The sequence below is a fragment of the Manis javanica genome, chromosome 16 (genome assembly GCF_040802235.1).
Source record: "Manis javanica isolate MJ-LG chromosome 16, MJ_LKY, whole genome shotgun sequence".
Classification (NCBI taxonomy): domain Eukaryota; kingdom Metazoa; phylum Chordata; class Mammalia; order Pholidota; family Manidae; genus Manis; species Manis javanica.
In genome coordinates, this window is record NC_133171.1 from 1,868,385 (window position 1) to 1,882,501 (window position 14,117).

General features: G+C 41.5%; 1 protein-coding gene across 5 annotated transcripts in view; it reads right to left on the minus strand.

The window, feature by feature from the left end:
- The window catches only part of PHACTR1 (phosphatase and actin regulator 1), a 509,978-nt gene extending 504,328 nt beyond the window's left edge, over positions 1 to 5,650 (minus strand). Inside the window, exons 1-3 of one of the 5 annotated variants that reach the window (XM_073224522.1) lie at positions 5,144 to 5,650; positions 4,524 to 4,570; positions 3,250 to 3,402 (exon numbers count right to left, since the gene is read on the minus strand). In XM_073224522.1, the coding sequence (XP_073080623.1) occupies positions 3,250 to 3,352 (103 nt within the window). In that variant the 5' untranslated portion in view covers positions 3,353 to 3,402; positions 4,524 to 4,570; positions 5,144 to 5,650. Of the gene's footprint in view, positions 1 to 3,249; positions 3,403 to 3,648; positions 3,784 to 4,335; positions 4,467 to 4,523; positions 4,571 to 4,928; positions 4,947 to 5,143 lie in introns of those variants that run through there. The other 4 variants (XM_073224529.1, XM_073224523.1, XM_037011239.2 and 1 more) reach the window with 4 other exon arrangements.
- Positions 5,651 to 14,117: the final 8,467 nt, after the last annotated feature.

Genomic DNA, 14,117 nt, shown 5'->3' on the forward strand with positions numbered 1-14,117 from the left:
AATGGTAATGTGGAAAATAGGGCAACTCAGTTTTTCTTGCTTTTCCCTTCAGGCATTTACTCTTGTAAGAATTCCTGATCAGTCTATAGAAATATCTGCATGGCCTCAAGAATGGACAATTCAAAAAAGCAATAATCACACACCAGTTTAGCTGACCAAGTCCTAGGTCTCCCAAGTTCCAGGTACTCAATTTCATACCGTGTTTGAACTGTACCTTCTTTTAGAAGAGGGCGTCACATCAGGACTTGCTGGCCTTACTAATGTCCCCCTTTCCCCAGGCAGGGCTGGCCAGGCAGAGAGCTGCTGTGTGTTGTGACTCGCAGCAGTACATGGCCCTAACTGCCACCAAAGCCTTCCTCAAGAGCCAGCCACCACACGCCCTCCCTCCGCTGGTCCTCAGAGCCTCGCCATGGGTGCGATACAGGCTTTAGTCCTGCATTCTACGCCATGTGCATTCGGTTCAGGATTGGAGGGATACAAGCACGGTCCTCAGACCTCTGCCCATTCACCGGGAGCCTTTCACCAGGCAAAGGGGCTTGTTACCCAGGAAAGCCTGGGGAGTCTATGCCGAGTGCAGGGAAGCTGTGGAGGAGTTGGAGCAATGCAGGGACAAGCCCCATGCCACAGTGGCAGCAGAGCTCCAACAAGGTGACTCGGGGGTGACTGGTCCTAGGTGGTGGGGCTTCGGGCAAGGTGCAGGAAGGAAAGGGGTTCTCACCTTTCAAGGAAAATGGACTGGGTAGATAGGAAGCACCAAGACAAACTTTTACTATTTTCAATTTTGCCCTGAGTTGCGTTTTGATGTAACAAGAAAATAATCACAGTGGCTATAAATGTATTTAAAATTTATATATATATATTTTTTTTGCTAAAAATAGGAAGTTAAACTCCTGTCAGGCCACAGTCTTGTTTGCAAGGCAGTGGCTTCCTTATGCAATCTCAAACGGGAGGGATGGCCTTTTGCCAGGGATGTTTATGTTATTGATTCTCTTAAGTATAGCATTTCCTATGTGGCAGACAACTTTAAGTACTTTAATGTCTTATTTCATTAATGCTCGTAACATCTTCTGAATTGAGCACTATTACTGTTTCCATTTTGCAGAGGAGGGAACTGAAAATCAAAGAGGTTAATTCATCCAGGTTCACGGTGGCAGACCCAAGATTTGAACCTGGGCAGTCGGAGTCCACCATCTGTAACCACCGTGTTATCCCGCCTCTCCTGCTGAGCAAAGCATTCCTGCTCTGGAGAGGAAAGAGAGAAATTGGACTGGATGGACTGGTTTTTAAATGCAGGTCTGTGGACTGATGCACCAGTGAGGTAATCATTACTGGCGTTCTGGCTTAAAAGGCAGACTCCAGGGATTAACACCTGGATTTCTGATTCAGGAAGTCTGGAGGTTTGAAAAATCGACCCAGATGATGTTTAGGAAACTCCTACCCTTACTTCAAATCCAAGATTCTTTGATTGGAACATCATTCTGATTACCCTCAAATGAACAGGATACCAAGGAACAGCAGGGGCTTATGCTACCACCTCCCTTGCATTTTCTAGTCATTCCAGCTCTGGTGTCTAAACCGCACTCTCTGCTGGCGGCAGTTCTGACCACTCCGCCCCCAGCTCCATCTGCCCACCATCACCAGGCTGCCTCAAGTCCTGTGAGCCTCCCACACCCAGCCTGCTTTCCTTCCGTAAAAGCCCAGAGCCCACAGTCTCCTTAAAGGCTTCAAGCATTCCTACTGCAAAGCAAAGTGGACGTGCTTTTTAAAAATCTGTAGTGAACTGCCGCTTCTCTGCTCTGCCAACAGTCATGCAGCTCAGGTGGACGACACTGCACATTATTCTCCCACTCAGAATGGACCAGACGCAGCAATGTTTCAACATGGGACTACAGACTACAGATAGAGCCCTGCCTCAGCCCCCTTTCTCCATCTACCTTCAGAATCTTCTTTCTTGAATACCCTGAGGGGGCTGGAGGCTCTGGCTAGTCTCTCACTCTTCTATTCAGTAACATTTCACTTCTTAAATGCAGGTCTGTGGACTGATGCTGAGGGGAGCAATGCTGACACCATACAACCACAGGGAGGAGGAGAATTAGCTATTGTGTCACTTCTGCTCATCTGAGCTCTGCTGATGAGCACACGGACCGAAGTAAGTCAGCCAGAACATTTCCAGCCCTTCTTGACTTTAAGAAGACTCGATCATGTCCCAGGAAATGGAAGCAGAGAAGGAAAAAGCTTGCAAGCCCTAGAGGTTTCTGTGAGAAACTGGCCTGAAAGCAGATAGGTACCAACGGGGAAGCCAAGGCAGAATACTCCCAGTGTCAAACACCCATCACCACCTAACAGTGAAAGATACTACCATCATCAAAGCAGCATTTCCTTCCCCATTCTGCCTTGTGACTTTCTGAAGAATTCAGTGACTTTTCTATTTAAGGATATGGAGATTGTCTTTCTTCTTAGTGGGTCACTTCTACCATTTGAGACATGTCCATCAACAGGTTGCCTTGACTGAAAGCCCCAAATATTCCATGGAAAAGAGAAAATATGCTTTCAAAAATCTGTCTGTCAGGAGACCCCATAAAACACTCCAGCTTCTTTCCATACATGAATAAGCTAGCAAAACATTGTAAATCCACTCTGGAACAGAAGAGCAAGAAAACTGGAGTCTAACCAACCACCTTGAGATATGTAATAAAAATGTGCATGTTGGCCACACTTCCCAACAGGCATGTTCCTTACTGCTCCCTGACTGCACTGTTAAGTCCTTGAGGCAGTAACGGAATTCATCTAACATAGATAAGGCAGCTCTAGAAGCTCAAAGCTTATCTCAGGAGCCCCTAAACCAGCTGGATTTCATCCGATAGGTCAGGGTGCCCTAGATCTCCTTCACAGCAGTGGCTGCAAACTCAAACCTTTCCCCGGGGGGTAAAAGCACCTGCGATGTCTTTTATACTCATGCTTTGGGCCCCAGAAGGGAGGGAACCAATCTCTTACCTAGCTTTCCGAAGGGGCATTTGTGGCAAAAGGTGGGTGGCTTGCTTTTTCACCACATTCAAGAATTTTGGATTTATTTATCCTATTACATGCCTGCCTCTATTCCAGCAACATTTTATCAGAAGTTACCGATTTAGAAGTCCCAGCTATTGAGCTTCCACAGTAGAGTGTGAACTGCTAGAGTTGACCCCTGCACTGTTAATATAAAACCAGCATGCAGATGAGAGGAATTTCCTCTTTCAACGGTTTTATTACCTTGAGCTCCTTGACTGTAGAAGAATCTTTGAGCCGACTCAACATCCAAGAGTCTATGAGCAGACTCGACATCCAGAAAATAATCCATTTTGGGATAATCCATCCTTGATGTTCCAAAAGCAGACTTTTAAGACAAAATAGTCACTTGTATGCCTAAGAAAGAGAAAAAAACCCACAATATTTTAGACTGTCAAAAAGATTTTAAAGCCCCAGATTTAACTTTGGAATAAGAAATATTCCACTGTAATACCCATTGTTTGACTGACATTCCCAGTTCTAAAGCCACCCCTCAACATAGCTTTCCTACTGTATGAGAAAAATGCAACATTTAACCAACATTCATGAAAAGTAATATACTCTACTCAGAAAAAAATAGGTAAGGCTAAAGAGATAACATACCAGTCTTTCCTTGCTGTTTATTAACTGGAATATTTACCATTCAATTTATATGCTGTTCATTTTCAAAAGATCTATCTGATAAATGGCACCATTAAGTGCCAGCCATCTGAGTATTGATCTTAATTGATCCAGGGAGCTCTGATTCCCTAGGAACAGTGAGAGTTGCCTGGGAATATGAGTCTCTGCTTATAGATGCCTTGCGTTTATGACACATGCTGACATGTTTGCTGTAAAAATGCCTTGAATTCCTTCCTTTTTAGTGATTCCACACATTTTATAAAGTGTTACAGGATCACCTGCTTTCCCCCAACATAGGCTGCTTTTGAGAAAGAGTTCTGGTTTGTACAGCATTGACAATAATTGTAGAATTGCAATGATCCCAGTAATATTTTCATGCACTAGCCTTTCAAGAAGCTAATACATTTCACTGAAAAAACATTCAGCCTCTTGGGCTCCTTCTAGCATCTATAACCTTTCCCTGATACTTGAATAAGTGAAATATCTTATTTCTGCAGCATGTTTTTAGAAAGAATTAACAAGACAAAGTCATTAAAAATCAAGCTCAGAAGCCTAATCCAATCTAATCCAATTGCTCTAACAGCGCACATTTTAATTTAAGAAACCAAGTCCGGTAAGAGGAAACTTTAAAAAATACCCAGAGGTACCCCAACAGCAAATCATACTTACTGTAGAAAAAAATCAAGGGCTAACTGCCAGCAGTAAAAGCAAGAAAAATTTCAGCCAGAGTGTCTTTGATCTCACTAAATATTCCCGGTGAAAAATAAACAATTTGATTGTTTGATTAGAATGGCAATGAATAATGTATACTGTCCACTGGACTTCCTTTATCAGATAAAATGGCCAGAGCATGTTACCTTAGCAACGGAAGGTGACGCCAGCCTCAGCCTCTTTGTATCCTCCACTGTGAAAGAAGAAAATGACCAGTTTCCCGTGCAAAACTTTGGCAGAAAACCATCACCATCAAAATCTACATGTACCCATCATGAGGTCCTTTCTCCACCCCCATCCCCCATCTCTTAGGCAGAGAAGTGTCACAGTCATTCAAAAATGGTTCTGATTTAATAATTTATTTTCATAGCCTCAAACCCCAGGCTGATTTGCAATTACAACAGAATTACATGATTAGTTAATATGATAGAAAAGTTGTCTAGAAATTGTCAGCGGCACCAGCTCTTACCCTAATGCTTGCTATGTGTGGTAGGCAAAGGCCATTTTAGCTAGCATATGTTAAACATTCCCCCGTTATAATTAATACATACCTCAGTCATCGGCATCTAAGCTGAAAATAACTCTTTCCTTCTGTGAATCAGTCACTGGAAGAAGCTTAAAAGGCTGTCTGAAATTTTCCAGGTTTTGGAAGATGCATTATAACAGAGATCTTTAGGAGGATTCCCTCTTCCCACCCCCAGGAAAAGGAAAGGGAACCCAAAAGAATGCATGCAAGAAAAGAGTCTTAAAGTTAGCAGATACTCACCAGCATGTGTCGGCCCCTTTCAACAGGGCATCGCGGAGCATTAAACAGACCTGTGCAATGCTGCTGAGCCTGCAAGCCCAGATGAACAGCTTCTAATTTTCCCTTCAATCTCAATTCAAGAGCACAGAGCAAAGGAAAGTGATGGATTTGCCCATTTTATATTGTGATGAAATGCAACCCCTAAGAAGAGATCTGAGAGGAGCTGCTCTTTAGAACACATTAGACTGCTAATTTAAGAAAATTGAAAGGTTTTGTTTTACTGTCTTTCATGTGTTCTCTCTGCTACCCCCTCAATTTAATTTGCATTTGAAATTATGCTCATGTCTCCTCAGTTCTCCAAGGTGTGGAGTACTTTCTAATCACGGCTGCTGCTTGGGTAGGGTTTGGTGCTACGCCACTTTTATTCTGAGCTGCACAACAAGGTGGATAATTATAATTATGAGCTATTTTATGGAATGAAATACAGAGTGAACATTTGATTTCACCCTCTCCATCTTCCCTGGCCTTTCTTCTTCTTCCTGCCTCTGACTGCTTGGTCAAATCTCGAGTCCAAATCATGCCAGCCTATCTAAATGCATTCCTCTCTGTCTGAGTGTAACAAAATAATCCCAGCAGCCACAGGAAACTTTGGGTCCATGCCTGAACTATCCTCCCTACGAAATCTCATAAGAACTTTTAGACACATCATGAAAGGCACAATGATAGTGAAATACAAGTCCTAGACTGGGTTTTCCAAGACCCTCCTGCCCCCTTTGTTGACCAAGCAGAATTGGTAATAAGTGCAATGGTTTGCAGCATGTTGAATTGGTTAAGAAAAGAGAAGCTACATTTGAGAAGGCTTGTAGACCACCAGGCTGTGCCTACCCCTGTGTACAGCTGAGCTGACTGCTCTTGAGAAAAACCTGATTGTCTCCTGCTGTTGGTCCCGTGGGCTCTCCCACCTAGTCACAGCAATTAGACACCAAGCTTGTGCCGCAGTTAAACCTGATGGAAAAAGACGTCAAGACTACCAATCCCATCGTCCTGTAGGGATAGTCAACTTGGGACTCAGAACACTCAAAACTTTGCCCAGACCCAAGGACTTACTTCACTAAGGTTACATTTCTGTTCAGTCCCCAGTGGAGACATGCTGAGCACTTGACATTTACAAGAGGAGAAAGCCTTCTTCTGGTTCCTTTAGCTTACAGCAAGGTGTGGGCGGCAGGTTCTGAACTCTATTGTGATTTTACTGAAATTTTAATGACTCATAGGTGAGGGAGAGAGGGGAGAGAGCGCGCACGCTCTACGGCTGCTGACAAATGCCAAACATTTAGGTGAGCACAAATGAATGTGTGAATAAAGGATGTGCTAAACTGAAAATCTGAAAAAGAGAGTTGAGTCTTGGGTGTTCAGGGATGGGTTTGGGAGTTAGTTATTTCTGGAGAGTTGACCAAGAAAGAGAAACTTGAAATGTCTTACAAAGGGAACTTGTAGTGTGAACGGGTCATGATTTAAGAAAACTCAGAGAGGAAAATTTCAACTTCAAGAAATATATTTGAGAAAATGATGATTATTCACTTGCAAAAGGGTCTTCATTCTACTACATAATTAGTGATAGGGTTCTTTAATATAATAGGCCAGCTTCGGAAATAGACTCTCAAAAATGATTTTACTCTTTGGGGAGCATAGCTATGGATTACATATTGGAATATCTGCATGAGGAATTATTTTTAAAGGTGGGGAAGCATTACAATGCTCAAAAGTCAATGCCAAAGTCTGATCAGCTCAGTTCTGCGTTACAACTTCTATCTACTCACAAGCAAAATTTATAATGGCCCATAGTTCTGAGGTAGAACAGAACCAGACAGAGAAGTTTACAGCAAGGTTAAAGCAAGCATCCAGACTAACCGTTATGCAGCACTGAACAGGGTGGAGCTCTTTATATAGCATCAATAATACCGTACTGCCCACACCTGTGCAGTGGGCAAGCCGACCAGGGTCAGGTGAGAATCCCGGCCATAGAAACTTCCATTTTCTCTACACTCAGTGAGCTAGAAGTAGAGAATTATTTGAAAAAAAGACCAGTGTCATATATTTTACACAGATGGCATTACGATATGAAAGTTTAGACCTGTAAAGCTGAAACAAAGAATCTAGAATTTTTAAAAATACATGACATGGCAAAGACGTGCGTACTTTTCCGTTCAGTTTGGTGGTAACAGGTTATATATGAATGTTCTATATTCTCAGGGAAGAAGTATTGGATCAATTTAAAATGGAGACATTTTTCAAGATGGAATCTGCAGACCAGTAAAGGTATCAGCTTGTATTAATTTATCTTTGGGGTATACTTATTTGTTCTATCGGATGGTACAAGGCCCAGACATTCTGGGGAAGAAGATCACATGGTTTGTAAATACACAACTTTCTTTTTTGCTCTTTTTGTATCATCTGATTAACTTCCATCAGAGGCAATCGGTGTTTATTCTGTTTGCTAAGAGATAAAGAAGTTTGTGTTACTGACAATTTTGTAACTCATGTACTTGTTTAATTGCCTTAGTGTATTCCAGAACTTGCTAGACAATGTTTTATATTTGTGATGGACTATGTGAAGTTCTGCCTTTTACCTCTATGAAATCTTGGACAAGTTTCTCTTTTCCCAACAAACCCAGTTAACTTTAACTCTAAAATATTAAGATCTCTCCTAAACTGCAGAGATAGTTTGGACCCCTTGGTGGGGTGGAAGATCTTTGGTCAAGTGCTAGCTTGTTAAACAAGTATAGAAAACAATGTATTCATTGATTTTGCAAATAGTTGGCCTCAACGATATATTTCAATAGCAGTGGTTTCTCTCTGCTTAGCAAGTCACTCTTTTATCTCTCAACCCATCACTCAAAAGAAATCTCTCCTCCCTGCTCATTAAAGCCAGTCCTGAAATAGTAGGAGTTCTGCAAGCATTTTATCTGAGGCTTTATTCAGATTGAAATCATCCTGGGAGAGGAAACTCTTTAAGCCACCATCAGTTACTTTTACTTCAGAGTAAATGAATTTCTAATCTTTTCTTGTGAGATTTTAATAATAGTTGGAAAGCTAAAGAAAATGGGAGAAGTTGGGCAAGTGGAATGAGAAAAAAAAAATGTCTTGCAGAGAGGAGGAGCCTGATTGTATTTCATGTAAGTGTGTAGCCATGTTTTGAGGGCTTACTTACATGTCAGATGCCAGGTACTCAGCTGGCAGAGGATGGCATTCAATTCGTGGAACATCTTAATTTGGCTCAGGGCCTGAAGCTGCCCAAAAGGCCCAGAGGCAGACTCCTGAATCCAATCAAGACCATTAAGTTAAAAGACTTTCCTCCTGGCCCACCTTCACTTGGCAGGAAAATTCTTCAAAACACAATCACCTGGCTCTCTGTTCTTTAAACTGCACAGGACAGAGCCACACTAGAAGACAGGAAGCATGGGATGAAATGGCAGAGACCAGGGCCACGGGAAGCAAAGCCTTTGGCTCCACTTGCTGCCCACTTCCAGAAATATCCTTCCCCTTCTTTTAATACTTTGTAGAAGGGTCCACTCACAGAGTGAAGAGCAAGAGTTGAAAATGTCATCTGACCCTTCTGTCAACTGAGTTCTGGTAAACTGATCCTGCTTATAATATGGTGTCTTGCCAATGGGTTTCAGCCCCAGGCAATTTTGCTATGGATTCAGTGTGACCAAAGAAATTGACAGCAAAACGTTCTTGGGGTGAAAGGGTTATACCCAACTTTATTTCCAGGTGACAGGTCAGTCACTAAAATCCCGTTCACTCAGAGCAAGTCTGCATGCAGCAAGCCGGTCTCTGCCTCTGGGCCCCTCTGTCTGCACAGTTGTCCTGCACAGCTGTCCTCTGGACCTCTCTGCACAGTCGTTCTGCACAGCCATCCTCCAGGCCTCTGTCCTTGGCACTGCTACCACTCCAGCCTCCTCTCTGCTCTCCCGCAGCCTTGCAGCCCTGCCACCGTGGCTTGCCCAAAGCACTGGGTGGAGCTCTTTATATAGAGTCAGCAGCCATGTATTGCCCACAAGTGTGCAGTGAGCTAGTCAACCAGGGCCAGGTGAGAATCCTGGCCACAGGAACTCTCGTTTTATCCACATATGGAAATCTCTTTGCTTGGCAGAAAGAATACTCTGAAGTTATATATCTATCTCAGGGTTTATCTAATGGATCTGGAAATAAGGAAGTGAAGAAATGTTGAGGAGAGAAATGAGAAATTCTCAGGGAACTCTTTATTTACTCTAACTCTCAAATCCCTAAATATGAAAATTTCCACCCCATGATGGAGAAATGTGTTGACAATAGGAGGTTTTATAAACACAAATTTGAGGATATATATAATGATATTTGACTTCATTCCCTCTGGCAAGAAAATTGCTTTGCCCTCAATTCTTCATGTGCATATGTGTAATTTGTTTTCAACTCTGCTGGCAGTGGTGGTGGCGGGGCAAGGGGCATGGAGTGGGCTGAAAAAGTCTATCAGAAGTTCAATTCTGTTTTCCTAGTCCTTCTAAAGATCCAGATAGCAACCTGATCATAACCAAAGACATGTTGAAGAAAGAATGAGGATCTCGGAGGGCCACAAATCTCATAGACCCCATACAAACTGTGTGGAACCTGGACCTCCAAAGCACATTAGGAAATAGGATTGGCTACAGCAGTGAGAGCCAAAAGGGAGTGAGTGTGACTTGTATCAAAACAGTAGAAGTCATTGTTAGGTCATTGCAAGGACATTTTTACAATTCCACACTGCTACGCAAAGTGAGGATTGCCAATAGGTAGATTAGATAGATAGATGTAGAAAAAGAGATTGGAAAGAGGTGAAGATAGAGATAGAAGAAAGTGATGAAAATGAATATAGACACATGGTAACCTCAAACTACCATTTTTTTGTGTTTCCAAATACCAAGGTAAGAAACAGAACAAAACGGTATCAGTCAGAGGAACTCTGGTGTTGTGTGTGAGAAGACTTCCTCCACACCCCCTCCCTGCCGCCACACACATACATTGGAATAAGGTCCAGGAACCCAAAAGGAGTTACACTGCTAAAAATACTATTGTTGTATTTGAAAAAACACAATATCCAATTAATATACAGTAAAGGAGCCATGAATATACAATGGGAAAAAGACAAGTCTCTTCAATAACTGGTTTTGGGAAAACTGGACAGCTATATGCAAGGGAATGAAACTGTATTACTGTCCAACTCCATATACAAAAGTAAACTTGAAATGGATTAAAGATTTTAATGTAAGATATGAAATCATAAAACTCTTAGAAGAAAACATAAGCAAAACTCTCTTGAACATAAGCATGAGGAAATTTTTTCTGGTGACAACTGCTTGGGCAAGGGAAACAAAAGCAAAAATGAGCAAGTGGAATTACATCAAACTAAAAAGTTTCTGTATAACAAAGGACACCATCAGCAGAACAAAGAGGCATCCTACAGTATTGGAGAATATATTCATAAACAATTTATCTGATGAGGGGTTAACATCCAAAATATATAAAGAAATCCTGTGACTCAACACAAAAAATCAAATAACTTGATTAAAACATGGGCAAAGGTCCTGAACAGATATCTTTCCAAAGAAGAAATACAAATGGCCAACAGACACATGAAAAGATGCTCCACATCACTAATCATCAGGGAAATGCAAATCAAAACCACAATAAGATACCACCTCACACAAGTTAGAATGGCCATTATCCAAAACACAAGAAATAACAAGTGTTGGTGAGGATGTGGAGAAGAGGGAACCCTCCTACACTATTCATGGAAATGTAAATTGGTGCAGCCACTGTGGAAAGCACTGTGGAGTTACCTCAGAAAACTAAAACTAAAAATACTATACGACCCAGTAATTCCACTTCTAGGAATTTACCCCTCCCCAACAAAATGCCAAATTTTCAAAAAGATATATGCACCCTTATGTTTACTGCTGCATTATTTACAATACCCAAGATATGGAAGCAACCAAAATGTCTACCAATAGATGAATGGATAAAGAAGATGTGGTACATACACAGGATGGAAAATTATTTAGCCATAAAAAAGAAAGAAATCCTGCCAACATGAATGGACCTAAGGGTATTATGCTAAGTGAAATAAGCCAGGCAGAGAAAGACAAATACTATATGATTTCACTTATCTGTGGAATCTAAAATAAAAACAAAAAAAATTAACAAAATAGCAGTGGACTCATAGACACTAAGAAGTGACTGGTGGTTCCATGGGTGAGGGGTTGGGGTGGGTGAGTGGGTGATGAAGGGGATACGGGGACACAAAAATTCTCAATCATAATGTAAGTTGGTCATGGGGATGATAGCACAGTAGGGAGAGTACAGCCAGTGACTCTGTGTAACATCTTCCTATGTTGACAGATAGGAACTGTACTACTTAGGGTGAAGGTATCTGTTGAAACACTGTGTTGTATATTTGAAACCATATAAGACTGTGTATAAATGATATTTCAATTTAAAAAAGTAAAAGAAAGAAAATTGGCTTGGGGATCCTGGTCCTGCTGCTTATTAGCTGAGCAAACTGGCCTCTCTTGGCCTCAGTTTCCATCTCTGTAGAATAAGAATAAAAATCAGAATCAAATCAGAAACAATACAGAGACTGACATAGGAAGTATTTCCGTTAGGTATTATTTTAAAATATTTTGTAACAGTCTACAAATGCCAGAAATCATGGGAGTAAGACACCCCTATGCACCCTAAGTGCATGTATCTCATCTGTCAGTTGAAATATTACCTCTATCATTTTGATTGCAAATAAGCTCCTGGTCCTATGTAATCCCATAATATTTTCTCTATATTTCTACCTTGTGTTACAGTTAATTATGTATAATTAACCTAGATTACATGAGTTATTATATATAACATGTCTAGAATGGTACCTGGCTCATAGTAAGGTTCCCTCAGTGTTATACTAATTATTTTCCCTCACAGAGAGCTTATGGGCTCTTAGTAAAGTCTTCCTTATGTGTTCCTTTTCTGGAGAGCCATGCTCAGTAGGGGAGCATCCAGGACCCATGTCAAGATATCCTCACCAGAAAAGTATCTGCTGTTCTTTTTACCACTCTGCTTTTCTGGGAGAAGTTTGCAACAGGAAATACAAACTACTGCAGAATTCTGGCCACTGTTTTTCATAAGCTTGATCTTCTCTTTCCTTAGCTAAATTAAATGACATAATATCTGTAAATGCTTGGTGCAGAGTAGGCACTTTATCTACTGGGTAATGAATAATGCAATAACAGAAGTTGCTAGTCTTCCAAAGATAAATTATCCGATCCAAATGTTTGTTCGATATTCATTCATTCATAGTTATTTAATTGGCAAACAATTGTTATCATTCACTATGTGCCAGACATTGCAGGAGTTGCTGGGTATACAATAATAAACTAGACTAATTCCTTTTCTCCCAGGGATTGCAAGTTAGCAGAACTTAGATTCTTGCCACTTTTTACATATTAAGGCATACATTGAAAATGATCATATTTGTAAACGAGCAGATGTACCCAGAGGCAGTCAGTTTCAGGGGCTCAGTGGTCCAGGGCTGGGGAGGCAACATCCTGGTGTCTTAGTTGGGAAGAATTATGTAAAATGCTCAACTTTAAGTGTGTTTAATTTTTCCATAGCTTTCCAAACTAGGTGACAAATACAGTGTCTAATTGCTGGTGCAGGAAAGGGCGAGCAGACACCAGTTAAACTTGGTGCAGCATTTATCACTGAATTTGCAGTTTGGTACTGGATGCCAGTTCTTTGGATCAGTGATGAAAAGGATTAAGAGGGAGACTAATAGGTGAAACACATACAGAGCGGATGCCACCATGTTTTAAACGAATTATCTTTAAAATGGTTTCAGGAGCTATTGGTTTTAAAACAATTTTTTAGTTTTAAAACATTCTCCCATAACAATTTAATGATCATTGCCTTGGGTGAGTTCCCATGAATTACAGGCTTTTTTGTGTATTTCACAGATCCCTCCTGCGGAGGCAAATCACAGAACTACATTGTGTTTCACTCACTTGGAAGTTGTGGGGCCCAAGGTAATCTGGAGAATTTCATGTTCTTGAGCTGTTAGGGCCTTGAAAGTGACATTTTTTCAGGTTAGTGTAACCTCATTTGGGCTGCATGTTTTAAAGAGTTCCTGATTTAAAAAGCTGGCCGTGATAAACAGCAAGAATCCACAATCACATTTTTCACATAGCTCCAGAGGAACTATGATTTAAAATCATAAGTCTTCTCATTCCTATGGCAACCAGCAGAAGTATTCAACTAATGCTACATGCTGTGTACATTAGGACATGCGCACTATACCTTCCCCCACCCCTCACTGCCTCCCTGCCACCCTCCCTCCCTATGGATTCAACCTGAACTTCACTAAACTGTATACCTTGAAAAAGGCTCTTTCCCAGACACAGAGCTGTTTTCCAACATGCAAACAATCTAACCCATGAATGTAAAAGGGAAGAGTCCTCCCAGAGGAAACCTTTACAAACCCAGAGGGAAAATGTGTCCCAAAATAGAGTCACCGTCTGCTTCCCTGATTTGACAGGTTTGAGAGCTCCTTGTTTTAAAGCCAGACAGGAATCTGTGAAGTGATTCCCTTGAGTTACAGCCCTTTTCGGGGCAGCTACCATGAAGATAACATATGTGGTGAGACAGAGCCAGAAAGCGCCCACGGGGCTGCAGCCCAGCTCTGGGAGCATTTATAACACATTCTCAGGAAGCTGGAGTGGTTAGTCATGGGTATGGAGAAAGACCCCCTCTGTACTGACTGTCTCATAGGCACTGGGGTGGCTGTCATTACATTCAAGGGAGACTCCAGTGGTTCTGATCTCCTGGAGGGCTTGCTCTTTCCAAGAATGAGTATCTGAAGCCTGAGATTCAAAGATTCAAAGGCCAAGCAAAGGCTGTGCTTTCTTAATTCCAAGGAAAAAATCATATCAGGGTCGAG